The sequence below is a fragment of the Macrobrachium nipponense genome, chromosome 11 (genome assembly GCF_015104395.2).
Source record: "Macrobrachium nipponense isolate FS-2020 chromosome 11, ASM1510439v2, whole genome shotgun sequence".
Classification (NCBI taxonomy): domain Eukaryota; kingdom Metazoa; phylum Arthropoda; class Malacostraca; order Decapoda; family Palaemonidae; genus Macrobrachium; species Macrobrachium nipponense.
This window is the reverse complement of record NC_061087.1, coordinates 1,944,650-1,972,484: the sequence shown is the minus strand read 5'-3', so window position 1 is coordinate 1,972,484 and position 27,835 is coordinate 1,944,650. Positions and strand designations below refer to the sequence as shown.

The following is a 27,835-nucleotide window of genomic DNA, read 5'->3' as shown; positions in this document are numbered from 1 at the left end:
TTGTATTTTGGAGCATCTCATCTAACACCATCTATTACATTTGATCCCTTATGGGAATAGTAGTGCCATCAGTGCACTTCTATAGGCATTACTTGAAGTTCTTTGTGGCATCTCTTCAGCAGCACCCCCTTTTCATTCCTTATATGTGCCTCCATTTACATTCTCTTCTTCCATCACTTTTCACTCTCTCCTAACAATTGCTTCATAGTGCAACTGTGAGGTTTTCCTCCTGTTACACCTGTAAAAATCTTCGTACTTTCAATTTTCCTTTCAGCACTGAATAACATCATAGGTCTTCACAAATAGCTTCTATTCATTTTGGACATCAATAATCCCTATCTCCACTGACAAACTGTATTTTGAAGCATCTCTTCTAACACCATCTATTACATTTGACCTAGTAGAAGGGTAGTGTCATCAGTGCACTGTAGACGTTACTACCATTTCCTTGCAGTGATCCTTCTGCCCTTAGCTGCAACCCATTTCATTTTTATTGCTATAACTCCATTCATATTCTTTTTCTTGCATCTTACTTTCCTAAGAGTTGCATCATAGTGCAACTGGGAGGCTTTTCTTCGTTTACACCTTTAAAGCCTTCTTTACTCTTAATTTCTTTTCAGCGCTAAAGACCTCATAGGTCCCAGTGCTTGGACTTTGGCCTAAATCTTATATTCCAATTCCAGTTATGTTTGATGCACAGTAAAATTTTACAGTGATCCTCATACCAGGTTTCCTGCAGCATCTCCAGAGCCACTTTCACAACCAGACTTGTTTCCTTTATGGTGACCACAAGATTGTTTCGGTAACATTTGATTATCTACCCTTTCATTCCAGCAACATTGTTCTTTCTTTTAAACTTTCCATAACCTTTTCCATGATTCTGCTATTTACACTAAGTTACTTATATATGGTAGCTCCCAAGGACCTCACTGCACTCATTGCTCTCTCCATTTATCAGCAATAATGGACTCGGTACTGTGGACACCATTTATCTAAAATTCTTTGTATATAATTTAATATTGAACTCCTGTGCTGATGTACTTCATTAATCTGAAATTCTTTCTACTTAATGTATTATTGAACTGCACCTCCATGAACTTTACTTAGGTATCATTAAATTTAAGCATTCATTTCATAAGAAACAGCTGAAAGACTAAGATACTTAAATGGAAAATGCATGTCATGAGTTGTCATTTGAATTTATGATTGGACACGTTTGTTTGTTTATTTGTTTTATGCTACCAAAGGTTAGTAAAACTGCATTATAGAATCAAGTGTCTCTAGGAATTAAAGTCATCTAATTCATTGTTTAAGCTTGAGTAAAACAAATTGTAAAATGTCATGTAGGGATATATTTGCAACTTTAAAAACTTTAAGCTATCTTATTTTTTTCACAGTAATTATTTACTAAAGATGAAAATATATACCTCTTGCTAAGGCAGTAAATTTACAAATGTCCTACCTTCACTTTGAAAATTTGTAGTGCGCATGTGCCCCTTCAGGCAGCTGCTTTACGTGGTATTAAAGAAAAAAATTTAGCTATGTATTGTTTATTAGGAAAAGATATTTTTATATTTCTGCTCATTTTTCTCCTTTAACCCATTTCAGTAGTGGACGCAAGCCTTTGCCAGCCAGGGCACTAACTTCAAAAGTAGTTATAGTTTGTGTCACACATTCTTTTAAGTCGGCAAGACGCATCACATTCAGCAATTCATTGGCTCCACGACTCATGGCACTGTCATTTTTGTTCAGTACAATGGCCACCTGAAAATGCAAATGAAGTAACTTAGATTATGATTGAGGAAATTAGGTAATACCTTACATATTTAAATATTAACATTTAGATTTTTCATCCTAATACATCAGTTTAACACTAAAGTAAGGCTTAGCTCAAAGTAACATCTGTTGTGATGTGCATGCCCTACAAAGTCTTGATACACATTTAAAAAAGCTGTTGGCTTTTTTAGAGAACACCAGTCAGCAGGCACAGCAGTTAATGTAATGGTTATGAATTAAGAAACAAAATGCTAAAAAAATTACTTAAAACACTTTCAGGCACTAAATGTCCAGAATTAAGAGGCTACATTTCTCAGATGTCCTAAGTGATGGACTGAAACAATCTTCCAGAGGCCTTCAGTCTTACTAATGTTTTTGGGTAAGAGTTCTTCGCTGGACTAGTCTGTTGCGTACCCACCTACCAACCTACTGATCTGTCTTAGTTTGCTCCCAGCTGCCGTCAACGTGCAATTATAGGAATGTATTTCTGGCAATTAGAAATTAATTTCTTAATATGTTCAGACCCCACAATAAGCTGTAGGTCCTGTTGCTAAGTAACCAATTGGTTCCTAGCCACATAAATAAAAAATCTAATCCTTCAGGCCAGCCCTAGGAGAGCTGTTAATCAGCTCAGTGTCTGGTTAAACTAAGATATACTTATTACCTTCAACATCTCTCATGCACAATCTATCAGCAGAAATCTTTTCTGCAGTCTCTTGAGACTTAAAGAAATGTCCATGTGGCAAAAAGTTTATTTTTTCTTATTCTCAAACGTCACTCAATAGTGATTTGTTTCACGTTACCCAATAAATCTTATATTGCCATACTTCCACAAAAAAGAAAATCAGTCTTATGATTTAAATCCATCATGAACTAGATTCACACTGCAGGTTCCAGCATACCTACTGATGTTATCTCTGGTTTCTCCTCAATCTTCTAAGATAATAACTGGTAGTCAGCATCGTATACCAGGGTTGTCATGTTTTTTGCAAAGCTTATTCACTCGCATCATATCCTTCCTTTTGTAAATCTTCACATTTATGTTTAAAAAATTTTTTTTATGACAGTTATTTTAATGTTATGGCTTTGTTGTATTGATATTAGTTTACATTTCCATTTTGAAGTTAAATTTTTTTTTAGTAGACATTCACCTGCCTTGTCATTTGTGCTTATTCATTTTTTATTCCCATTTACACAATATTTGTTCATATGTGGAACAAACCCTCGGCCTTAACAATAGGATAAATCTTCTTGACAGCTGGAAACTGGTTAAAACAATCAAAGATTGTAAAGCAAGGAATCTGTGAAATCTGGCAACTCTTGCGTATACAAGGTGGAAGTTGGTCGTTGACCAAGCACAGTATCTTGTAACGCGTTAGTCTTTCTCTGACCACCTTGGAGAGTAGACGCTTTTGCTCTCCTTCCAAGCCGGTTGCTTTGTTTGCCCGTGATTCTTTGTGATTTCCAGTTGTGTGTGTGTGGTTTGTCATGGAGTCCTCAGTCTTCATGGCCTCATCATCGCATGTGCTGGGGCATTCAGGGTTTTCCATGCTCCAGGTTTTTGGCCGCTACAATCACAGATCCCCATACGGCGCAGCAGGTACCGATCTAATTATTGTACTGTTACTAATCCATGCCCAAAATGTCATACGTGGCCTAAGTCACAGTGGAGGATGTTTTACAAGAAGGAACATCGCAATTTCTACTTTTCCTTCTTGGGAGGGTTTTTCCTCTCGTTTAGAAGATTCAGCTTCACCGTCTTCCAGAAACACTCCTCTTGCTGCAATTGGACCTCTGTCTCCTTCCTTTTCTTCCATCGATTAGTTGTTGGAAGTATTGGGAGTTGCACAGGGTGATGTTATGTTTAATGTAGCCCCCCCTCTCCCTTGGGATCTAATGCCTTTCCCGAGAGGGAGGAAGCTACATCTCGCAGGAGTATTTTTCTGCAGAGGGCTGCTTTCCTACTCGGGCTCTTGATTTTGTGGCATTTTGGTATCCTACTAGGGATGAAGCTTGGGCAGTAATAAAGTGATGGTAATAGTAACTCCTCTGTAATTTTGCAATTTTCCTATTATTCATTACTGTCTACTTTAAGATTTCTTTCAGTGTGCACTGTACAGTGCTTTGTGGTTTTTAATTTTATGATGTAGCATTATAACTTGTGCAGCGTTCAATGTGGTGCTCTGGTGTCCTGACCATTTATTATGGTTTGTTTATACAATTATCCATAGTGTAATTGCCTACATGCCTCAGAGAACTTGCCCGAGTCTTTCTTTGGCAGGCTTGTAGCTTGCTCATGTATTCCTTGGTGAACTTGTAGCCTAGTTATGTATTCCTTGGATATCTAGTTATGTATTCCTTGGATAATCCATATCTCCCAAGTCCATTATAGCGAGTCTAGACTTGTTCCCCTTAGTTGGTGTGCAAGATGTGCCAAGGCTGATTTAGTGAGTAGTATTATCTAAAGATTCTCATAGGAATTTCATACAACAGACGTTCTCTGTGAAGGTCCTGGCCGATGCCCTCTAAGATTCCTATTTTAGTGACTTTAGAACCATCCTCTTCAGTAATGTTTCTCAAGCAATATATTATCTCAGATAATGTACCTCTTGGTAAGATGCCTCATCCTTGTTACACTATTGGTAAAGAAATCACAGATTCCCATTCCAGCAAAGAAGTAATTCTTGCTGTGAGCCAGTCAGTAGGCTGACTACCACTCCCTCTCATGCTTCCATGTCTTCTGCCATCAGATCTGTCTGCTTTCTTACATGATTTCTTCCTGCCTCCCTCCTACCCTGGGTGTGACGGCCCAATTACTTTTCATACCTCTTGTGCTGTTGACACTGTTCGTGGTGCCTAAAGGGAACAAATGTACAGACTTGGAACCATTATTTCAAATTCATAAAAAAGTGAGGTTATCGATTCAGCCCAAATTGTGGTTATTGATCAGTTATTCACTTGGAAAGATCTGTAAAGTGCAGAACCCTCATCCTTCTCCAACAGCTGCCAGTCTTTAGGTGTATCTAACCATCTTGCTACATCACTGCCGCCCAATAAGCAATACCTAAATTTGAGGACACCCCCTTCCTGCACAATACAGTTGATCCCCCATCTCTTGCACTTCCTTTAGTATTCTGAAACTTGTTACAAGACACTTCTTCACTGAAGCAGATTCATGTAGTCATCCCATGAATGCTTCCCTTAGAAGTGCTTAAACATCTTGTCTGAAGGAACACTCCTCTAGTAGTATCATGAAGTGGATAGGATGTATTTTACTCTTTAAGGTTCACATTGAGGTGATGACTTTGTGCTCCATAGTGACTTCTCAAAGGACTGCTATCATTCTCCATCGTTTAAGCCTTCAACCTGCAGATTGAGCACATGAATTAATCTATTTCCTGATTGTCTTCTCATATGCCTGCACTTTAGCGAGGACTTCCTTCTCTTTCAACTGAAATGATCTTTTTCTCCATGATCTGCCCAGCTCCTGCTACCTTGGATAAGATGCCATCAAATAAGCAGACTCCTCACATTAGAATGTTTCCAAGGGTTGTAGGTTTTCCAGGACTTACTTAGGAATTCCCCCTCTCACTGCTACAGAGTGAGAAGCCAATCAAGGATCTCAAGGTTATGCAAGATACAACTTTGTTCTTGGGGATCTTTGATTCTTGGATTACATATCTGGTCAATCTTAATACAAGTACATTTCTGAAGCCAGAGAGAAGTGAGGGGTGGGGCAAAAACATTGCTAATACAGAGAACACATTTGTTATATACAAATGGCTCAAAAAACAATACTGGAGTAGGATTTTCAGCTTTCTTGAATGATAAATTAATCAAAATAGGCCTTCAAACCAGTACAAATCTTCAAATCAACTTGTCTAAGAAATCCAAATAAAAATCCATCAACTTCTCCGATCTGGATTATCAACAAAAATCTGGTGGACTCCAGCACTTGTAGAAATTCAAGAAAATGAAAATGCAGATTCTGCTGCTAAATCCACATGCACTATTACCCTAACCATTACATATGACCTTGTATCAGAATTGGATAGCATCTGTCAAATCTCTAACATATCAAGATTGTACCAGATTGGTCTTCGGTACCAATACCAAACAAGCTGAAAAATATAAAATCTAAGGTGTACCCATGGGTTTCATCATCTCAAAAAGCAAGATCTAAAGAAGTAATCTGAGTAAGACTGCATAGGTTATACTAGATTTTCTCATGGTCATCTAATGTCAACTCCACACTCTGACCCAATGAAATGTAACAGATGCCAAGTTCCCACGACTGTCCAGCACTTAACTGTTGAATGCCCAAATTGGAATCAACAGACATTTATTTTCGAGACCCAAAAATGTCCGGATTTCTCGCTGAAGGAAAAAAGTTGGTTAATTCTGATGTCTGTGTGACTATAACCATGAGGAACAAGAATGTAATCAAAGCTGATCCCTGATAGAGGTCAACCTCCACAGGAAATGCCTCATTCTCCCAATGTTTTGACTACAATGATTCTTGCCCCCACATACATCCTCATTAACCTTACCAATTAATCCCCGTCGGGATGCGTCTGAGAGTACCAGCATCTCCGGTAGTGTTCAGCTAAGTGGCACCCTGCAGGTAGTTTATTGGGTCTCTCCAACACTGGAGGTCCTCTCTGAAACTGTCTGTTGACTCAATCAGCTGGTGCCTCAGTGGTGTGATCGGTATGGTGTTGCCGTGTCACCTTGGTGGCTGCGAGTTCGATTCTCGGCCATTCCACTGAAGTGTGAGAGATGTGTATTTCTGGTGATAGAAGTTCACTCTCGACTTGGTTCAGAAGTTACGTAAAGCCCTTGGTCCCGTTGCTGAATAAGCACTGGTTCCATGCAATGTAAAAACACCATGCAAACAAATCAATCAGCTGGTTTCCTCCAGGATTGGAGGGATCTGAAGTGTGCTCTCTCCCTGAGGATCAACTTCTCCAAGGAGAACAAGTGTCACAGCAGGACTTGCTACTGTTTTGCTGGTTGTTGGGGCAACTTGAAAAATGGTTTCGAGATCCTCAGAAGGTTGGCAAACCTTGTTTGATGAATACGTCCTCCCCACTTTGGTGTCCATCCTCATCCCCAGGTCTTTGCATAAGGCCAGAACTTCATCCCTGGATGTTCCGCATTGGCGAATGAGGATGCCAGGAACAGCTAGTCATCCAGATAGTGTTGGAGTCTGATCCCCTTTGTATGTGCCCACAACAACACCAGTTAGAAGACTCTGGTGAAGGCTTGAGGGGCCATTGCCGGTCTAAAGCAGAACCCTGAATTGAGGATTGTTTCTTGGGAGGTGAACCGCAGGTACTTGATGGAACCTTTGTGGGTGGAGATGTGTGGGTAAGCATCCTGCAGATCTATCAACACCATGTAGCTGTTCTCCCTCATGGAAGCCAAGACTGACTGTGGCATCTGCTGCAAGCTGCACTTCAGGGTTGACTGGTCCATCACCAGGTGCTAACCCCCAGTGCTCCTTCACCTGGTAGGTGGCTGTAGAACCCCCAGTGAGTAGCTGTCAACTATCTCTACTGCTTCCTTCCTGCTACTGGAACACTTAATGGAGCTGCTCCTCCACTGACAGTGAGGCAACAGGGTGTGATTGCTAGCCCTATATCCACTCCTCTTTCTCAAGGTACTCTGTCGCACTGTCCTGCTACTACTGCTGGACGAACCACTCCTCCTACTTGTCTTAGACCCCGAGTCTCTGACATCAAGACAAAGTAAGGCAGGACATCAATGAGACCAGAAAAGATGCAACAAAGGTGACTGAAGGGGAACGACTGCTCACCCTACAGTCTGTCAATTAATGGGACTTCACCAACCTTTGATGTTTGCCACCTTATCAACTTTCCAGGAAGAAGATGATGGAAGTGATGACTGTGAGGATCCTTTGTCTTCCTGGGATTCCATAAGGTGGATGATGAAGATGAGGGCCCTCTGAAGTGCTAACCGCCATTTACCGAGGAATCCATCACCTTCCTCTGAATATCCTATGCAATGGGGCCTCCCTCTGGAGGAATGGGCTGATAGCCAACCTGCACACACCACACATGGCCTCTCATGCTCTCTTTATTCCCGCTACAAGATTCAGAGTGCAGATCTACCACAATAGGGGACATAAATTTACTAAAGGGTTTGGTGTTGTCTACATAACAGAAATGAGTTTAATATCCTCCATTATAGCCATCAGAAAACATGCAGAAGGGGGCAATGAAACATGTGGAAGTTACACTACACACTAGGTCACTTAAAAGGTCAGCCATGTGGCTGGGTCACACAAGGTGAGTCATGTGACTGGGTCAAACAAAGGTCACCCATGTGGCTGGGTCACACAATGGAAAAAGCCATCAAGATGCCTCCCTTCAGCACAAGAAACTATACTCTGCACAGAGGTAACACATGACTACAGGCACTGGAAGGGCAGATCCCTGCAGTTAAAAGAACTAGAGCACAAACATGTGACATGCAAAAAAACAATTCTCGACTATTGAGATTAATGTCAGCGACAAACCACATGGTAAGACAGCTGAGAACAATATGGAAGAACTAACCTAGCTAAGGTCACTAGTAATTTATAGCCCTACCCGACAGGCTTTTGTTTTCTATTTAAGTCTGTGACAACCAAAGTGCACTTTGTGCTTAGTACACCCTCTATGAAAGCATGGGTTCATATTCCCATAGGAACAAACATGTGTTGTATTATTACGAATAAAACTACTTCATTATAACAATAGTAAGCCTTTAATTGTCCCCTTCATTGTACATAAAAATTTGAAGTAATGATTTCATGCCAATGTAGCTCTCTTCCCTGGAGAGTGTTTCCCAAAATTTCCTTCCCGTGACTTACTAAAACTTGAATATAATTGCTCATATTTTTGTCTTTCTACAACTGTGACAGACGGCTTAACTTCCTTGAGGGCAATTTCAAGATGCCTTCTGTAAACTTTAAATGCCTGTTTTTCTGGTTCCTCACTAACTTTGCCAAGGAAACTGCTTTCTGAATATTTTATATTTTCATCACTGTCTTGAACATCATCATGAATATATCTGCATTTTTCCTTCTCTAATACAATTTGTTGTAATTCTTTTTCAACAGAGGGTCCTAGTGGCTCCTCTGGGTTTTCTTCATAAAAAATTATTCGATTTCTTTCATGATCTTGTGTCCTGTCTGGCTGTATCACTCCTTCATATAAGGCTTCTCCTAAAGCCTCTTGAGCCACTAAAATTTGTGCTGTAGCTAGAAGACTTTGCAAATCTGCTCCTGAATAGTTTTCAGTAGCCTTTGCAAATTCTGTCCAGTCAATTTCTTCTCCGAGCTCAACAGCTTCACTGAGGATTTTTAAAATTTCTTCTCTGTCTGAGAGAGTAGGCATAGGGCAAAAAACACACTTATCAAGGCGACCTGCAGAAAAAACATGGATGCAAGATTTAAAATTTATTTCAGAAACCAATTTGCATAAATAAGGCAGCCTACTACACTACCGATTAATACTATAAATCAATCATTATCCTTGAAACCATTGAAGTTTTGATCACTGTTACTATATAGCAATAAGATAAAAAAATTACACCAAAGTATATGCTAAATAACTGTACCTGGTCGAAGAAGAGCTGGATCTATCAAGTCTGGTCTAGATGTGGCTGCTAAAATGTAAACCCCAGTGAGTCCTTCTACACCATCCATTTGAGTTAATAACTGGTTCACAACTCTGTCTGTTACACCAGTGCTATCATGGCCACGTCGTGGAGCTATGGATTCAAATTCATCAAAAAACAAGATGCAGGGTTTGGCACTGGATGCTCTGTGGATAATTTTTATCAAAGTTTGGCTTCAGAGAATTCATAAAATGTAATAAAATTCTGACAGTTTAAATATAAATAATCACATTCTCCAATTTAACATACATTCTACACTAATGTGGGATAACAACATGGAATGTGGGATTAATTAGCAATGTTCATGCTCAATTTACAAAACTCAACATTTTTTCTTACAAGAGAGGATACTTACCTTTCAAAGGCATCTCTAACAGCTTGTTCACTGGCTCCTATATACTTGGAAAGCAGTTCAGGGCCCTGTAGTCATGAATGAGAGGTAACCTTAGAAACTTGCTTAGAGGAAACCATTGGTAAAAAGTAAACTAATAAACTTTTATATATAAATACACAATTTACTTAATATTTTTATTGCAATAAGCTAGGTCCCTATAGAAGCAACAGAATCTGATGGTACATAAAAGCATTATCATCTAAAATTTTCATAAAGTTTGACCCCTCATCTTGTTTGACTTGCTGATCTACTGCTTTGCCTGTACATGAAACTAACTACAAGACAAAAAAAATTACAAATTTAAATTAATTTGCATTTTTCATAGCTAACAAACCGGTAGTCTTAACATAGGATAAATCTTCTGGCGCCAGCTATAAACTGGTAAAAAATAAACAATAAGAAATGTTTATGCAAGGAATTGGTGGCATCTGGCATCTGTCACAGAGGTAAGATGTGAAGCGAGCAGCGACTATCTCTCAACCTCATGATACACTTTTTCTAGCCCAAAGTTAACTGAAAGAGGGGTTGCTAGAAGTGGGCAGTAAATGTTATGACTGCAGGTTTGTTAGTTATGAAAAATACAATTGTTCATATACGAAACACCTTCGGTCTTAACATTAGGATAAATACTCAGCGCCAGCTGGAAACCGGTAAAGTTTAAAATAATTGTGAACGCAAGGGACTATTGGCATCTGTGCTTGGTCACGAGACATGTGGAGCCAACCACATACCCCTCATTAACTTGTGACCCCGTTAGTTATTTTCTTACCGCCTTCAAGTAAGGACGTGCTTTGCTCCGTCCTTTTAAAGCCGGTTTAGTTTGCCCCTGTTGTTTTCAATTTGTTGTGAACATGAAGCCTTCTCATGCTGCAAGACTTCCTCGATATCACAAGAAGCAGATAAACGCCCTGATATTTTCTTCTACGGTTTCGACGTCGAGGTACTCATCGTGTAGTAAGTTGTAGGTGAAGAAACTCTTAAGGTACAGTTAATTCGTTACCTGTGCTTTGGAATATCACATATTCATATAGATTGCCTGTAATCCAAAGCTTTGATGTATCTAGATGTGCTTTGGAGAGTAATAATGAATAATTGTGCTCCTTTCATTCTTACTTTCATACCATCATCTTTGACAAGATACAAAACTGTACTGCTAGGGGTACTGGATGAGCTACACACTTGTTGAGCAGCCACCACTGTACTCAAGGAAAATGTGTTTAAGGACCTATGTGCAGCGTCCCTCAGGAAGGAGGAAGTGAACATGGTTTGGCGGTGCCAAGAACCAGCATTCAAAATTTTATGAACAGATAAGTTCTTATTGAATGTCAAGGAGGAGCTTAGTACCCTAATGTCATGTGCTCTTGCATGCATAGTATTGGCAATAGAAACTTATGATGATGAGTAGGCATGCCTAACCACTTCACGAAGCCAAAATGAAATAGTATTCTTGGACATTTCTTTCTTGATCCAGCCTGTGCTAACAAAAAGTCTTTGGCACTTCATTGCTATTGAGATATTTTTAGACAGCAATGAGGTACTCAGACAAGAGCAGAGGAACAATTCATCTGGATCGCTATAACAAAATCCCCAAGGGACGGGATGGAAAAGAGGGTAAACCTATCTGTCTTCATGCACCAAGGGGTTTTGAGTCTAAGTTACGAATTCCACGACAAATGTTTATGATCATTCTCAGGTAAAGGATTGTTTGGGTTGCAGATTGGACATTTGGAATTTCAAATTTATCACAATGCCTAGGCTGTGAAGACATTAGAGAAGATGGTTCCCATCTCAAATTATCTTTTCCTGAGAACTCGCGAAGACCAGCCAGTGATCAAGATGTCTTAGGAGGCAAATTCCTTGATTATGAGCTGATGCTGACAACGGTAAATACTCCCGTGAAAAACTTGGGGAACTGTTGACAGGCCAAAACAAAGGCCTTGGATCTGGAGCATCAGTTCTCAGAGACTGAAGCAAAGGAACTTCCAGGAGGAATGTATAGGGATCTGAAAGAAGTATCTTTCAAATCTATGGTCAGCATGTGGTTGTCGTTTCTGATGACAGCTAAGATTGTTCAAGGAGACTCCATCTTGAACCTTGTCTTTCTGATAAAGATGTTCAATGTTGATAGATCTATTACTGGCCTCAAATTGCCACTTGCTTTGGGGACTAAGAAGACTTGGCTGTAGAACCCTGGGGAAGGATGCTTAACTTGTTCTACAGCTCCCTTCTGCATCATCTTCCTCACTTCTTCTTAGAGAGTCCTGGGCATAAGTTAGGTGAGGGAGAGATCCGAGAGATGAGGAGTGAAGTCGGAAGGGAGTAGATATCCTACTCGAAGAACATCTACCACCAACGGCTCCGCTCCATAACTCTGCCACATAGCCCAATGGCTTGCCAGGCATTCCCCCACTGGTGGCACATAGTGGGGAGGGCACCCACTCTATCATCTCTGATCCCTAGCCCTGCCCCTATTTCCCTTTCCGGGTCTGGAAATGAAATGGACATTGTTGGGAAGACTTCTTCAGTTACGAAGCTGGTTGAAAAATCTTGACAGTAGAAGGTGGTTGTCTTGTAAGCTTCTTGGGAGAGGTTGTGTATTCTGCCTTGGAACAGTTAGACAAGAAGGAACGGCTGTTTTACTTGTAGCCTGTCGTATGAGACGATCATTATTCTCAGCTCGACATCTGTTGACAGCAGTATCTAACTGGTCCCTAAGAAAAAGCAGCTGGGAGTCCAGAATATCACCATTCCTCAGATAGTAAGGAATCAACAAACCGAGCCACTTTGGGGAGGACTGCATCTCTCCTCATCAGCAGGATATAAGCCCACAAATTAGCACACAGATGGGTAAGCTAGGAAATAGTCTTAGCACCTGATTTCAATAATCTGTATTTCTTGATGATGGGGAAGAAATCTTGGCCACTGCTTTCAACCACAAATCCAGCCAAGAAACAGTCTGGCAGGCAGAAGAGACAGTCGGCTCCAAAGCAGCAGTTTCTTGAAACGGAAGTGAAGGACCTTCTGCTCCAACGTGGTCCAAGGTCAAACCCGGCTTCACACAGACAGCATCAGAGTTGACCTGCCTACTCAGAAAAGGCACAAGAGGTGTTACATAATACTTCCTGTGGCAAGGAAGACAAGGGAGAAATTTGAATGGTCTGCCAGAATGGAGTATCTTTTCCCGAAATCAAAGAGTTTACATGATTCAGGACTGAATCTGAATGACTGAAACAAGGCAATTAAAAAGATATCTTCAAACCCTTCTTGGGTCCCAGCAAGGCTTCTATCTTCCATCCCTGTTGGTGCAATCGTAGAAGTCACGGTCTCCTTAAGAAGATTAGTGAACTCACGAATGAGATCAATAACCCCCACATACGAAGAAAGAAACTCCTGATTCTCCAAATCATCTGCTACCTGGAAATAAAGATTTCTGTCTACCTCCACCTAAGGGTCCGCTTGGTTAATAACTGAAGCATAAGATCGGTCAGATCCTAAAACCTTTGCAGGAGCCTGAAGTCCTGATGTAGAAGGAAGAGAAAGGTCTCTTTAATACTAGTTCCAGATACAGAAGACCCCTTCTCTTAAGATGGGCTTGCATCATCATGAACCCCACGCCAATCAACGTAAGAAGATCGACAACTGTGGATGTGGGAGGGTGATTGATGACCACGGACACAGGAGGGTGATCGAAAGCCACAGACGTGGGAGGGCGAACGACAGAGATGAACACAGGACGACGAACGACAGCCATGGTCCTTTCTTGAAGATCTCAATGAGGAACAACATCAAGAATGATGAGATAGTGTGTCAAAAAAAGAACCATGGTTGAAACTATCTCTACGGCAGTGTGTAGATGCACATCTGTCACTATCCACACGGCCATGTCTATTACCACGGCCGTGTATGAGAGAATAAGGCAACGAATCACGATTCATTCTGGAGACCGTGAACTGGAACAAAGATGTCTGGAAGGCTTAGGCTTGACAGGACTTGCAGGAGGTTGAGCTGAGGTAACATATCTAGCAATCGAACAAGAGCACAAATAATGAGTAATGAGAGGATACACCACTCGGGATTTCTTGATTGGAGCCTTATCATCTTTTCTCCTAGCTTGAGCCAGACAAGGAGGAGTGATGGGTTTTACCCAACTGAAATGGGCTATATTCCAAGACCTAACTTCCTCTATACCACAGTGGTAATTTCCTATAATATAAACTATTTCCCAATAATATATATATTATAAAACAATCAAATTTTGGTGGAAATTTTGGCAACTGAAATAGTGATATTTGTTTTGTTTCTTTCTTAGGCTATCTTTCTCCTTGTATGGTTATTTAAAGTTATTTCATATCGACATGAAGTACAAATGTTTCTATAACACACTATTGTACTTCTGCATCATCAACATGCAATATGTACTGTATTTACTTTTTAAAAAATGTACTGTTATTTACTATATAAAAAAAACATGGACTTCAGCACAACTCACATTTCCTAATGCTCATGGTGTTTTTCACTGCACTAAAACTTCTCTACTATATTTTACAGTGAAACTGACTAGTACATAGAATGCTTGGATGCACAACAAATGCATAAAAATATATACATACCTAACTTTTGCATAGTCTTACTTATAAACAGAAACCTATAAAGAAATTTCACCAGACGCATAAACTCCACATCAGAGGTAATTGCTATGCTATTAATGTAATATTGTACTTCCCTTATTAAAATCCTATAACTGCAACTTCTTGAAATAACTAAGAAAAATAAATACGAAAATATCACAATTTTTTAAAGTAAATTGTATTTTTCCTAACTGTACAAACCTGAGGTCCTTTACATTAGGAATTACTCTCAGCATAGGCTGGAATATGGCTGTTAAATTCTTGAACAAGGTGGTTAGGTAATAACTACCATCTAATAGGCGGGTAGGCCCACCTGCCCAAATGTAAACACTCCACTTTGCCTTTTGGCCTATGTTTCACATTGAGGGGTGGCATGAGGTGGGCATTGATATAAAGGATGTCAGGTTTGTATAGTTAGGAAAAATACAATTTAGTTTAAAAATTGTGATTTGTTCCTACAAGATAAACAAACCCTCAGTCCTTTACATTAGGAAGACTCACTGATTTTCCTCCTGGTCGTAAGAGCGAGGAGTGCCCCGCCTCTGACAACTTGAAGGGCTGGGAAGAATATTTAGAGTCAGAGGCATTAATGCAAAGTTCTGGGAAGGGTTTGTATTATTGCCAGTCTCCTTCCTCCCCTTGCTAGAGGAAGGAGCGGATAAGAAAAATAGAAAGGAAACTCAATGTGCAAGCTTACTGCATCAAACGCCAGACAGGCAAGAGAACCTGAAGGAAGAGTAGTAGAAGGACAAGGAGGGGAAGGTGGAAAGGCCAGTCACTCGCATCCTTCTTACCTCTAGAGACACACACCATAGACGAGATGCAACTTGTCCTCTTGAAGGAGCTGGGTAAGCAAACACAATTTGTGAGCATCCACCACTGGTGCAAGAAAAAGAGGTTCCAAGGACCTGTGGGCAGACCTGAAGGAGAAAGATATAAATGTGGTACTAATGAGAACGCATCTATCTTCTGGTCCGACATATTCTTTGGAGAGATGAAAAGTACCAAGCCACTGGCACTGCTTGCTCTCAAGGAGTGTACAGTGGATGTATCCAACTGCAGAGGAGTTACTCATGATCTCGTAGGATTAGGAGGAAGACATGCCATTAGACACTTCTGCAATGGAAGTCAGCAGTGGGTAAAGGAATCGTTACTCTATAAAGGGTGTCGATCCTTAGTAGGTACAGCAACACATCAACAGTACAAAGTAATGATTGATCTGGATCAACCAATACAAAGTGCAAAGCGCAGGAGATCATGAAGGATTCGGATTCGTCAACATATGCAGAATGATGCGCATCCGAGATAGGCCACGACATGACACCCGCCTTTTGAAGGGTGATGTTGAGAACGAACCATGCAAATCTTCTTTGCCAACTATGTTGAGAGATGAGACGATGATTCTCGCAAGGTATGTACACATTAGACAAGTCAAATGCCTTCTAGAGACTGAGGTCCCTGTGATGGCAAGACAGAGAAATTCATCAGTATTTGAATCTCAGCTAAGGAGAAACAACACTATTTACTAAATGACTAAGGTGAATGTGGACCTACATCTTCATAGTTGAATCGGAGCGAAGTGAACTCTCACAATTCTAATCATAGAAAAAGTTTCGTCGATGACACGAACCAGTAAAGACGGCTCTAATCTCTGGTAATGAAGGCAGAGTCTTTCAGTAATGAAAATACAAGGATTGTACTGCCTGAAAAATTCCTTCTTGTGGTTTGGATCAGGGAGGAACTTTTCTATCTACTCTGGAAGCAGAGTTAGTCAGGCGGGGAAGTAGCAAAGTCTTCCATTATTAATTTTCAATTTGAAGTGAACAAAGAATAATTGAACACCTTACAAGTTAGAAAATGTATATAGAAAAAAAAACTCAAATTGTCTGAAGAAATTATTCTGCGTCATCGCAGCGGCCGACGGGACAGGTGCAATGGAACAGAAGGTTACAGACTTCTCTTATACTGTGGGGTGAACAGAAAAATGATAATGAGTCTAATGAGATATATCTGTCTGATAACTTTTGCAACGGCAAATGTGGAGCACAAGACATGGGCCTTGTGCGAGAATTCCAAGCCAACCAGAAACCTAAGTGTGATGGCTGGGCAGAGAGATTCGAATTGGTAGTTAATCCTTGAGGAAGGAGATACAATACTAAGATGAACAGAATCTCGGAGAGACCGCAGTACTCTGTCCCTTGCTTGACTCATATTGAGTTGCCAGATAGTGCATTCCATGTTGGAATGCATTTGGCTTAGAAGAATCGAGCCCAAAAACGATGCACTCAAGCATCTGCATTTTAACCGAAATGGGAGGGAAAGAAGCCCTATTGTTCGATGATAATGCAAATGTTGTGGCGTTGCTGGCAAACAATAACACTAGTCATCTCAAAATCAAAACTGGAAACTCTTGGGAGACCCAAAAGGGTTGTAATGAGTTTCAGGTTAATTAAGAGAAGGTACTATTCATCTCGGTTACATAACAGAATTATCTTACAGATACGTGCCTATTACTCGGACAAGGAGAACATACTAGTATATTCGTGGGTTCCTGTGAACCACACACTAGCCTAATTCTTCTTCATTTGAGAGACAAGAATAAGGAGTAGAAGCAGACCTCCTTCATTCTCTAATGAAGAGAGCAAAGGTGGAGCTGTCCCAAAAGGAGACTTCTAAGGTGATAACAGGACACCGAAGATGACTAGTTCAAGCCGGACTGGTTGTTCCCAAAACAGTAGCACTGGAAAGGCATTCAAACGTCTCGGTGCTATCCACCCTGAACAGACTGACGTATGTTCAATAAGACCTAAGACTGAACCAAAAACATAGTCTCTAGGATTTTAACTCTGGGGAGTAGACTATAGAGTTCCTCTTATTCCCTTGTTCATCCCAGTGTAACCTAGGAAGTAGAGAGAGAGAGAAAAAAGAGGAGGATTGACTGTTCTTGCCTGCTCTTCTCTAAACTTGCGGTGTTCTCGCTCTGTCAAACAAAGCATTCATTTCCTACAACTGTTTTGTTCGCGCAAACAGCGAGCGAAAGTTGAGTGGAGTTAAATGAAGTAAAGGCTGGTGAGAACTTGCCACATCTTGCTATGCATCTATCTTCTCTGTGATCGAAGAAGACTACACTGAGAACCTCCTCCTATCTCCTTCATATGCCTTGTCCCGAGGGACAGCGACATCGATCTTGGTACCTGAAGAATAGCCATTCCTGGCTTTCACAGGTGGGTCCCAGCCACTAACGCGGCTCAGTCGCTTCTCTCACCATGCACCACTGTCATGATGGAGAAGACTACCTGTCAGTGACTGTGGGTGTACAACTCCCCTTGGAGGATTACACTCGGAGAGGCTTGTACATAAGTACTCGACACAGCCAACTGCTCCCTCCCAAGGGAAAGGATGCAGACCCTCAGAAGTCTCGAGGCGAGACTTCTCAGGGGGTGGAGAAACTATCTTCCTCTTCTTAGGCCGTGGAAGAGGGAGGTGAGGAGGCGTCAGATGACGAAGGCGCAGGCACCTGTGAAAACATGTTGCAACACAGGAAGGGAGGGTGCTATGTCATGGCAAGGGACTTCACTGATCACAAGCAGAGAGTTCGTTCAATAGAACTGAGCACTCTGCTCCGCAGAGCTGGCTGGCAGAGTCTAAGTCGAGTGAGCTGAGCAGATCACCACTACATAATAATGAGTGGGAATCATCAGCAATGATCTATCACTTCTTCCCAATTAACTGTTCTCCTTTGAGGCCAAAGCTCAGAGAGGAAGAATAAAGAGGGATTCTGTGTCTGCTGTCCTACATGTTCAGACCCTAAGGTCCATGACACGAAGATGGTACTTGACCATTCACCTATAAGGTGTTGCAAAGGTGTTGCATGCAGTACCATGCTCTGCATAACTCCAAACCAGACTACAGAGCAAACTCATCTGTACTGGTAAAGGCTCATCTAGCTATCCAAGCACTTTGTGATAGTGAGCACTAGAATTAGTAAAAATTCCCATGCTAGGCAAGAAACCAGACTCTTGCAAACAATAATAGGGTGAGCCTTGCCTTGCCCTGGTTCTTGGCAACATTATGAAGCCAAGCACTCAGCGAGCATCAGTGAAACCAAGGGATCTAGACGGTCAGCGAGACTCCCGATTATTATAATAATTATCAAGAATACCTGTTGCCAAGGTGTTTGGAAATCACAGAAAACCAAATCACTCTGAAAACATCAGAAAATCCAAGAAATTTAATCACTTAGTGAGACTCCCGATTTTGGTATTAACTATTATCGGCAATGTCTGTCTCGCCCAAGTGTTTGGAAATTACAAAAAACCATAACACTCTGAGAATGTCAGAAATTCCAAGGAATTCAAGCATTCAGCGAGATTCCCAGGTATTGTAATAACAATTACCAGGAATTCTTGTCTCACCTGAGTGTTTGCAGATCATAGAAGACCGAAACACTCGGAGAGTGCTAGAAATTCCAAAGAATTTAAGCACTCAGCGAGATCTGCGAATTTCGTCAAATGATCATTGGAGAGGGAGAGGGGGGGGGGCCCTCCTTGACTTCTGTAGAAATCGAAGAGGAACAGGCATATAAACCAGTCCTATATGTGAGTATTTAAGACTGGAATGCGAGTACAATTCAAGAGAACATGCACTCGAGGCTCCCAAAATGCAAGGACCCATGGGGGACTACGAATTGAAATCTGTCCAAAGGACAGAAAGAGCCAGGGAGAACATAGTCTCCAGGTGTTCGAATCCTAGGAATCTAAACACCAGATGTCGAGACAGTAAGAGGTCTCTCTGTCACTGACAGAAGATCCTTGAACAAGGTGGACATACATCCGGTGGGAACCTAAGATCCTTCCAGGAACATAGTTCCCCCACACTGAATCCTATGGAGAGCACTCTAGCAGAACTAGCAGGAGAAGCAAGTCATGGGCAGCCATCAACCTGTGGTGATAGCCACAACGGAAGTCTAGGAGAGCGTTCTCACCCTTGAGGAATGCTTTCCCGTGGAGGGTTACAAAACTCTCGCACCGCAGGAGAAACGTTTGGCACCACCGAGACCAGTCGGACGTGAACATGACCGTAGTTTGGGTGGAGTTGAGTGTGCACCTTACTGAAAAAGGACTGAATAGGGGACCCCCAACCAGTCTCACCGCATGCACAGTCCTGTAGGACCGTCACGTCAACCCTGGGTACCAAGCAATCACCGTGACAGCAATCACCAGCAAGGTGTGAGTCACCTGAGCGACTCACTCCTTCCACTTTGCGCCTGAGTTGTGACGGTAAGCAAACTCAGCGTCATCGACTCTAGATGCACGCGAATCCGTAGATTTATGTGCACTCGGGGAATCTCGCGAATGAGCACCCGACACAGAACTGGTCTTAGGGGCAGAACCTCTAGGAGCAGCAGAAGTGTGAACTGAAGTTTGTGCTTCTATGGCTCCTGGCACTCTAAACCCTAGGGACAGTATGACAGTTCCTATTCCCGAAGGAACAGGCGAGCCAATGGAAGACCCAACTGCCTCTCAGTTCAAGGAGGCAGACCCTTAGAAGTCACGTGACGAGACTTCTTGGGGGGGTTGGGGGGGAGGGGGGAGGAGACTACGTTCTCCTTCTTCGGTGGTGAGTCTTAGAAGTTGAAGGGGAAGAGGTAGAAGAAAAATATGATGATTACGAAGAGGAAGATGACGACACTTGACGAGCTCTCTTCCTCCTCGACTACTTCTCCAAATTCTGCAAGATTTCTTCTGCAATATGAGGTACATTTACCAGCAGAAGTAGAGTTAACCATTACTGGGCAGCAGCGAAGCAGTTTTCCAGTGACGAAACTCCATGAGGATAACAGCGGCAAATTAATATGCTTTTCAGCAGGGGAACAGTACACACACTTGAGGACCAATATCACAGCTTGCTACAAGTCACAGGTACAATTCCGAGGTTAGAATAGCCAACATTCCGAGGTTAGGATAGCCAACATTAAGAGATATCCAACCATCTACTGCTGTAATCAACTATCACCACTGATAGCCTGTAAATGAAAGAAAATATGATTAGAAAAATAAGGATACTCCACTCACATCCAAGGGCACCTCCCTCTGAAATGAGAGGATATCCCGCAAACAGCAACACCACATGCAACCCCCCCTCTCTCATCATTCAATAAGATAGCTAAAGGATAAAAGAGAAGAGGAAATACCAGAAGAAAGACAAAGGACAAACCTCTGAAGTTCCCCTCGGTAATACTTTCTCGCCCTGACGTTAAAAGGGCAAAAATATGTAATATGGGTTTAGGCACATCCTTCCCGACAACCCTTAACACGTAAAGTAGAAAGGTGGCTAGTAAGGTTCACAAAAAGTGGGTTTTTGTATTATTAATTATCAAAGGTCATTAATACACATCAAACTATATACAATTACAATTAAACATACATAAAACATACATACATACATATATATATATTACATATATATATATACAATCATATATATATATACATATATATATATCCATATCTATATATATACCATATATATATATACAATCATATATATATACAGATATATATATACATATATAGATATACAATAGAATATATACATATATATTATATACATATATAATTTATAATAATAATTATGATAGATCCTACATATATATATACTATATAGATATACATATATATTATACATTATATATATATACTATATTATAGATACATATATATATATATATATATATATATACATATATATATACATATATATATACATATATATATACATATATATATATACATAATATATATATATACATATATATATCTATATATATATAGCGATATATATACCTATATATATATATATATATATATATATATATATATATATATAATATATACATACATATATATAATATATACTATATATATATATATATATATATATATATATATATATATATATTTAGCAAGAGCTCACAAACATACGTCTTCATTGGAAGACAGCCAAAAGCAAAGTGGACTGCCTAACCACCTTGTTCAAGAATTTAACGGCCGTATTCAAGCCTATGCTGAAAGTAATTCCTAATGTAAAGGACTGAGGGTTTGTATATTGTTTAGGAACAAAACTCACTTTTACAGAAATGAAATTCAGCTGACAATTCTTGGCAACAGAATTTGCAATAAGTGTTTTTCCACAACCAGGAGGGCCATACAGCAGGACTCCAGATCTAAGTCTCAATTTGATTTTGCTGAATAAGTTTGGATAAGAAGATGGCCACATCAGCATTTCTTTCAGTGTCCTGTTTGCTTCTGCCAATCCACCAACCTTCATGACAGCAGTTCCAGTTTCTTTAGGTGATAATTCAAGACCTGAGATGTGATATGTCTGTCATTAGTATAAAGTACAGTAAAATGATATATGTACTAGTTTACAATTATACAAAGTAATGGCTTTATGGTCAAAGGAGCAATTACATTGGGGAACGTCTGACATCAAAATAGTGTGATAAAATGCAAGACTTGAAATATATGAATATACGAACATAAATATTGTGAGGTGTATAAAAAAACAACTAGTTCAACTAAAAAGCATTATTATTTGATGCCATTATACTAGTGCACTCCTGAAATCGGAACAATTCTAACAATCAACATCTACATAGAAGATACTCAAGTACAGTATTAAGTGTTTTTGGTTAGATGAACACTCTGGCAGAATAAAAGGGAAAAACACTAAAAAAACTATATCGGTACATAGAGTATTAAAAGAAGTAGCAAGGAAAGTTATTTATAGGAAATGCATATAATTTCAGTTTTCAAGTTGAATACTATGTTGCCCACAAAATATTCTTTTCTGCTTTGTTTCAATCACTTTGAATAAAAAAAAAAGTAAACCAGTTTACTCTGCTGAATACTTACATAGATATGTATTTGGGACTCCATGGAAACACCTATGAAACTTTTATTTCTAAGTTTATTATCATTGACTTTTGTTGGTGATTATTTAAAAATTCTGTGCAACTCATGAGAACTTCATAAATAACTAAAAAGGCAGGATTTACATATCCTAGTCTTTAGTTTTATTATTTTTATAAATGCAGGTCTGCATTTTGACTTTTGGCCTATTTAGATTGAATATATCATAATTTGAACTACCTAATGAGATGATGACTTCTAATCTTGAAATGACTGATAAAGAAATGGCAAGACAATAATCAAAACTTGTATGCAGAAAACATCAAACCTACAAGCAGTAAACTATGTATCAATACTTTCAATAAAATTAAATATATTTTTTGTCAATGCTGAATATAATCAAGTTTGTTAATAGGGACCATTACACTATACTATAGAGGTTAAAAGTAAGCATTATACTATATAGTATAGTAGTTCTAAAGGATAAAAGTGATTAATATACTACTATATAAGTTAGTAGAAAATGTAGATAAATATAATGCACATGAATGGCTAGTTAGCTGTACTCTAAGGCAACATATATACATTTAACATGGTAAATAACATCTGGCTGGGTAGAATGCTTACTGTCTTTGGCAGTTGTACCCTACAGAAGGGCCTACTGTCAAATATAAAATAATGGGTGTTTTAACTGAGCAAATTTTCTAGCGTGTATTATATTCCATCTAACACAACATCTAGGTTTAATACAATAAGGTTTCTTGAAGGTGACAAAGCATGATAGCTCCCACAACATTCATTAAAAACACAACAGTTACTTACAGTTTCCTAGTATTTAAGCCATTTGCTTCTTATGAAGGTATTATATGGAGCCCATACAGATTAGACAGACTACACTTTTACTTTGTTTCCAATTCTCATTTTTTGTTTTTTTTGTTTTATATTATCTTTGTAACTGGAAATAAAGCACTCCAAGTTACACAGTATATTTAAAATATTTTTCAACATACCACTTATATTTGTGAAGTCTAACTTGGAAGAGACCAAAGTATAGTTTGTTTATGTCTGTGGGTGTTAAATAAATTAGCTCAATGGTCTGGTTAAACTTAAAAATAACTCCAAATTATGGAGTTTATTATCCTTGAAAACAAGAAAAATTCATAGTAGTCCTTGACTATCCTTTCCCTTATGAAATTGTAAGCTTGAACTAAATGCTTGCTTCAAGGACCAGACTTATCAATTATTGACATATCATGTGTCCTGATGAAAAATCTCAATCGGTTTGAAATTTTGGTTTAACAATGGATAAAATGTCCTGAAGTGAACATAAGGAAGTGAACAGTGAACTGAAACAGACACCTTCAATCACAAGGTCAAATATTTTTAGAAGCCTGATACTCAAAGAGGAGTTGTATCTACAGTTTTTAGTTTTTAAGGATGCTATCTCCTTAGTCACTTCCGATGCTTCTCCATTTATTCCAGTACATAAACTTTGTAAACTCTTTATAAGGAAGATCTTTGGTGAGATGATATAGTTCCAAGAATATTAGTAATGAATGGGAAAATTAGCTACCTCAACTACACAATAGTATTACTGTCAATGTGTCAATGTAGCACAAGTTAGTGGGAAACTAAACAAGACATGTCTAGCCATCCCACCCCACTACCAAAAGTATATTTAACAGCTAAACCAATATGGAAAAATCCTACATAACTGATGCTAAATGGTAACTAACATGCTTAAATGAAATGCAAATAATAAAGACATATAAGCAGAGTGATTACAAAAGTAAAATTTTAGTGTCAATACAAAAATATGCAACTTACCTCTTAAAGCTAAAGGAACATATCCCTCGCGGGCCGCTTTTAAGTCTTCATTGTTAATCAGTAGGGCTCCTTTATGATCTGTGTTTTCAGCTATGGCCAAATTTAACTTTGAGTTTATAGTACTTTGATCACCATTTACAATAACATTGCCACATCTAACACAACACTTCAGCTGTTTGAAATTTTTCTTCCATCTGTACCGTGCTTGTAAATATGTTCTGAGAGCAAGATGACTAATATCTGGCAGTACAAAATTTTCAGTATGTTTCATAGCTAGACTGGTTCCAATATTGTTAAAAATTCCAAAATTTTCACTTTCACTTCCATTCCTTTCCAATTCTATATCATTTGCTACACAATCATGTGACAGTACTAATCCCTGCGATTTACCCTTCTGATGACAATCTTGTAACATGATATTAAGTGCCTTCACCCGTTCCTCTGGTTCTAATGGAGGAATCGAAAATGAGCATGGGAAATAGTGACAACCTTGAGGATTAACAAGAAGAGGATGCACGCTATTCCTAAGTAATGATGTTGCTATTATCATCACGCTTCCTTTTTTAAGGTTGTCACTTGGAAACAGGTCATCATCTTCAAAACAAAATTGTAGCAAATCATCCAAAAGACCTTTTAGCATATTAACCATCTGCATGATATGATCATACAAAGGTCCAAAATTTTGTTCTTCTATTCCCTTTGAAGGTACCAATGAATCCAGGTCGTCTAACACAATGACAGACGGTCTTCGAAAAACTGCTTCTCGAAAAACTAGCAGCAGCTTTTTTTCTACAGTCTCCATCTTTTTCCCTTTGTATTGCTTCAAACTGACAATTTGAAAATGAAAGTAATATGGAAAACTAGAAAGATTTTGAGCAACAGTTTCTAGCAGACTTGTCTTTCCAGAACCCTTACTTCCATGCAACAAAGCAAATTGAGGAACACCCTTGTACTGCTGCACAAGATATCCTACACCAACTAGAATGTGTTGCTGTAGTTCAGAAAGAACTGTTTCACTCCCAAGGTACTGGAATTTTGCTGAGACTTTGATGTCAACATCAGCTATACTGCTAGGAATGTGAGGTATATTCAGTGGATCAGCCACATGAGTCATTTCTAAGAGCACTACAGATTCCTTGCTGAGTTTCAAAGGTACTCCATTTCTTGTGGTAACAAATACATCTAACGTTTTACCTGCTACTTTCACACTAACCAGTGTAACTGCATTAATGACTACACAGCAAATATCAACAAGGTCCCTGAACAATCCCTTCAAAGTATCATGCACAATTCTAATACTGACTTCAGTGTCTGTTCTTACAGGTGAAAAATCAATGGCAACAGGCGTGGTTTTAACATTATCATCATGGCTACTCAACTCTATTGTACTTAAACTCTCCAGCTTCAGCAACCTTCTAAGACCATCTGACACTATGCATGAATTTCCTTTGGCAAGAGTTCTCAAAACAGTGAAATCTGAGCTTTCACCTTTCTTCTCAATCAAGTTTTCCCAAACTATGACAGTACATAATCTATCAGATGTTTCAGAGTTGGCAATACTGCCTACTTGCTGTTTATTTTCTGCTCTGTCATCTTCCCGAATAAGAGCAGCTTTCTCTGCCTTTTCCATTGGAGAGTCAATTTTCTTTACCCTAGCAATGAAACTAATCTTACTTTGATGCTCAACATGAACAAGACTTTGTTTACTTATTACAATAAGGGATGGATGGTTAATAACTATTTCTTTCAAATAAAAATCATAGGACAAAGGTACAGGTAGCACTCGGTAACCATATGTAAAATCTTTCTTCAGGGTAAACTCAGACGTAACACTTGCCTGCTGTAAACGGAATGACATGTATTTCATCAGTGATTCAATGGGATGATCAAAATTCTTGAATTCTTTTTCATCTGTTTTACCATTATTGTAATACAGCTGGTTTGGTCTACTTGAATCTAGTGGCTCATCTTCAGATTTTTCTTTTTTAATAAATTCTGATTCTGATGGAATGTAAGTAATTGGATAAAATTCTTCCAATTCTTCATGCTCAATGGGTGGAAGGATTTCTACCTGGGTCAAAGTATGAAGGACACCAAACTTGTTAGGAGGATCAATACGGTTTACTGTCAGTGTGATATGTACCCCACCTTCTAACCACAAAGGGAGGGACTGTCCTACACTTAAGATACGCACTTGACTCAAAAAAGCAGACTGAGCAACTTCAGCATTAAGGGCTAGGTCTTGCCAGTCTGCTAAAGACCCAGCATAGACTGTAACAGAAGTGCAAGGTGGTGGCACTGCAACCTGGGTTATGATACCAAGTTCACCATCATTAACCCCACTTCTACGTAAAACTTCTCTGCTTATTAAAACTGTATTTTCATCGCCAGGGTTTGGATTGTGCATATCTCCTGCCCAAGACAAAAGTAAACTTCGTTCTTCTGATAAATCCAGGGTAAATGTAGGTGTTGGCACAGGAAGTGTAAGGGAAGCCCATGGTCGAGGAATAGAAATGAAGCAGTGGCGAGATGACCATTCTCTCACTATCACAGAACGAGAAAAATTTCCTGACAGCATATTTTTTATAATAAAAGTGCACAAGCCTCAGAACAAAACCTTTCTTATGAGTATTGCTTTAATCACTTCAAGCTACGCTTCACCGTACTGGTAAGAGAATATTGCTCACCAACAGTTAACTATAAACATCACTGCAGTCACACCCACTGGAAAAAAGGAGGAGAAAAAGTTCAGTTCAAGAAAATAAAGTGAATGAATTCTAGAACTTTTGGAAATCCCTGAAATTCACAGCATTTTAGCTATATCTTGGCCAAAATAAAGCTCCACATAATGAACAAAAAATATTTGCAATGGGTATTCAACATAACCAAAACGTAAAAGATGTTCGCAAAATCAGTAAGAAAGCTCATAATGTTTTCTTAACATCCAAAAGGATCATGAAGATTTAATTACATTTGATAAGCTATCTGTGAGACAATAAAAAATTCTGCTATATGATATAATCCTTCTTAACAAGCACTATTTCCTCAAAGATCCAATGAATGACCACCCACACACCAAGGTGGAACAAAACTCGGTATCTACCTATTTTTACACCATTAAATGTCATTCATCCCCAGCCACTTTAGTGTTCTGCAACAAATTTTTGTCAATATCTATTAATACTGTATGTATACACTATCTAAATATTATATATACATATAGAAATGGTCTTTATTGTAGAAGTCAGTACCTTTGAAATCTTTCTCTTACAACACCACACGATGCCTCAATTTTTACAATCAAAACAGATACATACTACATATAAAATAACAAATATTTCCTTACATGAAATAAAATCTAACACCAAAAAAATAAATGACAATTATCACTCAATAAGAAATTATGACAATCTTTTGAATGAAGGCTGGAAAATGCTTTTATCACCATTTAACATCAATACTCTTCCAGATGTAATGGACTTCCATCAGTTAGTACAGTGACAATTTTCATGAATGGCTGCAGAGTGAAATGGTTTTTTATATGAAATAATAACACTTCCAAATATGAATAATTTATGATGCTTTTCTTATGAGCATGAAATTTTTAAAAT

General features: G+C 39.2%; 2 protein-coding genes across 2 annotated transcripts in view; both read right to left on the bottom strand.

Moving 5' to 3' along the window:
* Window positions 1–1,534: 1,534 nt before the first annotated feature.
* The window catches only part of LOC135216047 (ADP-ribosylation factor-like protein 16), a 33,155-nt gene continuing 6,854 nt past the window's right edge, over window positions 1,535–27,835 (bottom strand). Inside the window, exon 4 of the mRNA XM_064251057.1 lies at window positions 1,535–1,764. Coding sequence (XP_064107127.1) covers window positions 1,582–1,764 — 183 coding nt within the window. The 3' untranslated portion in view covers window positions 1,535–1,581. The remainder of the gene's footprint in view (window positions 1,765–27,835) is intronic.
* Window positions 8,529–26,942, bottom strand: LOC135215965 (peroxisomal ATPase PEX1-like). The gene is made up of 5 exons (XM_064250929.1): window positions 24,225–26,942; window positions 21,613–21,851; window positions 9,818–9,882; window positions 9,403–9,608; window positions 8,529–9,208 (listed from the first exon to the last, which is right to left on the bottom strand). The coding sequence occupies exons 1-5, from the start codon at window positions 26,800–26,802 to the stop codon at window positions 8,592–8,594; spliced, it is 3,705 nt and encodes a 1,234-aa protein (XP_064106999.1). The 5' UTR covers window positions 26,803–26,942; the 3' UTR covers window positions 8,529–8,591.

What these genes read in the sequence shown, in the direction of transcription:
- LOC135215965 (XM_064250929.1), bottom strand. Translation starts at nt 26,802, where the DNA reads ATGCTGTCAGGAAATTTTTCTCGTTCTGTGATAGTGAGAGAATGGTCA. An exon ending in TGTTCCTTTAGCTTTAAGAG is followed by an intron (nt 21,852 to 24,224) that starts GTAAGTTGCATA and finishes ATCACATCTCAG; the next exon opens with GTCTTGAATTATCACCTAAA. An exon ending in TGAATTTCATTTCTGTAAAA is followed by an intron (nt 9,883 to 21,612) that starts GTGAGTTTTGTT and finishes TCATGACTACAG; the next exon opens with GGCCCTGAACTGCTTTCCAA.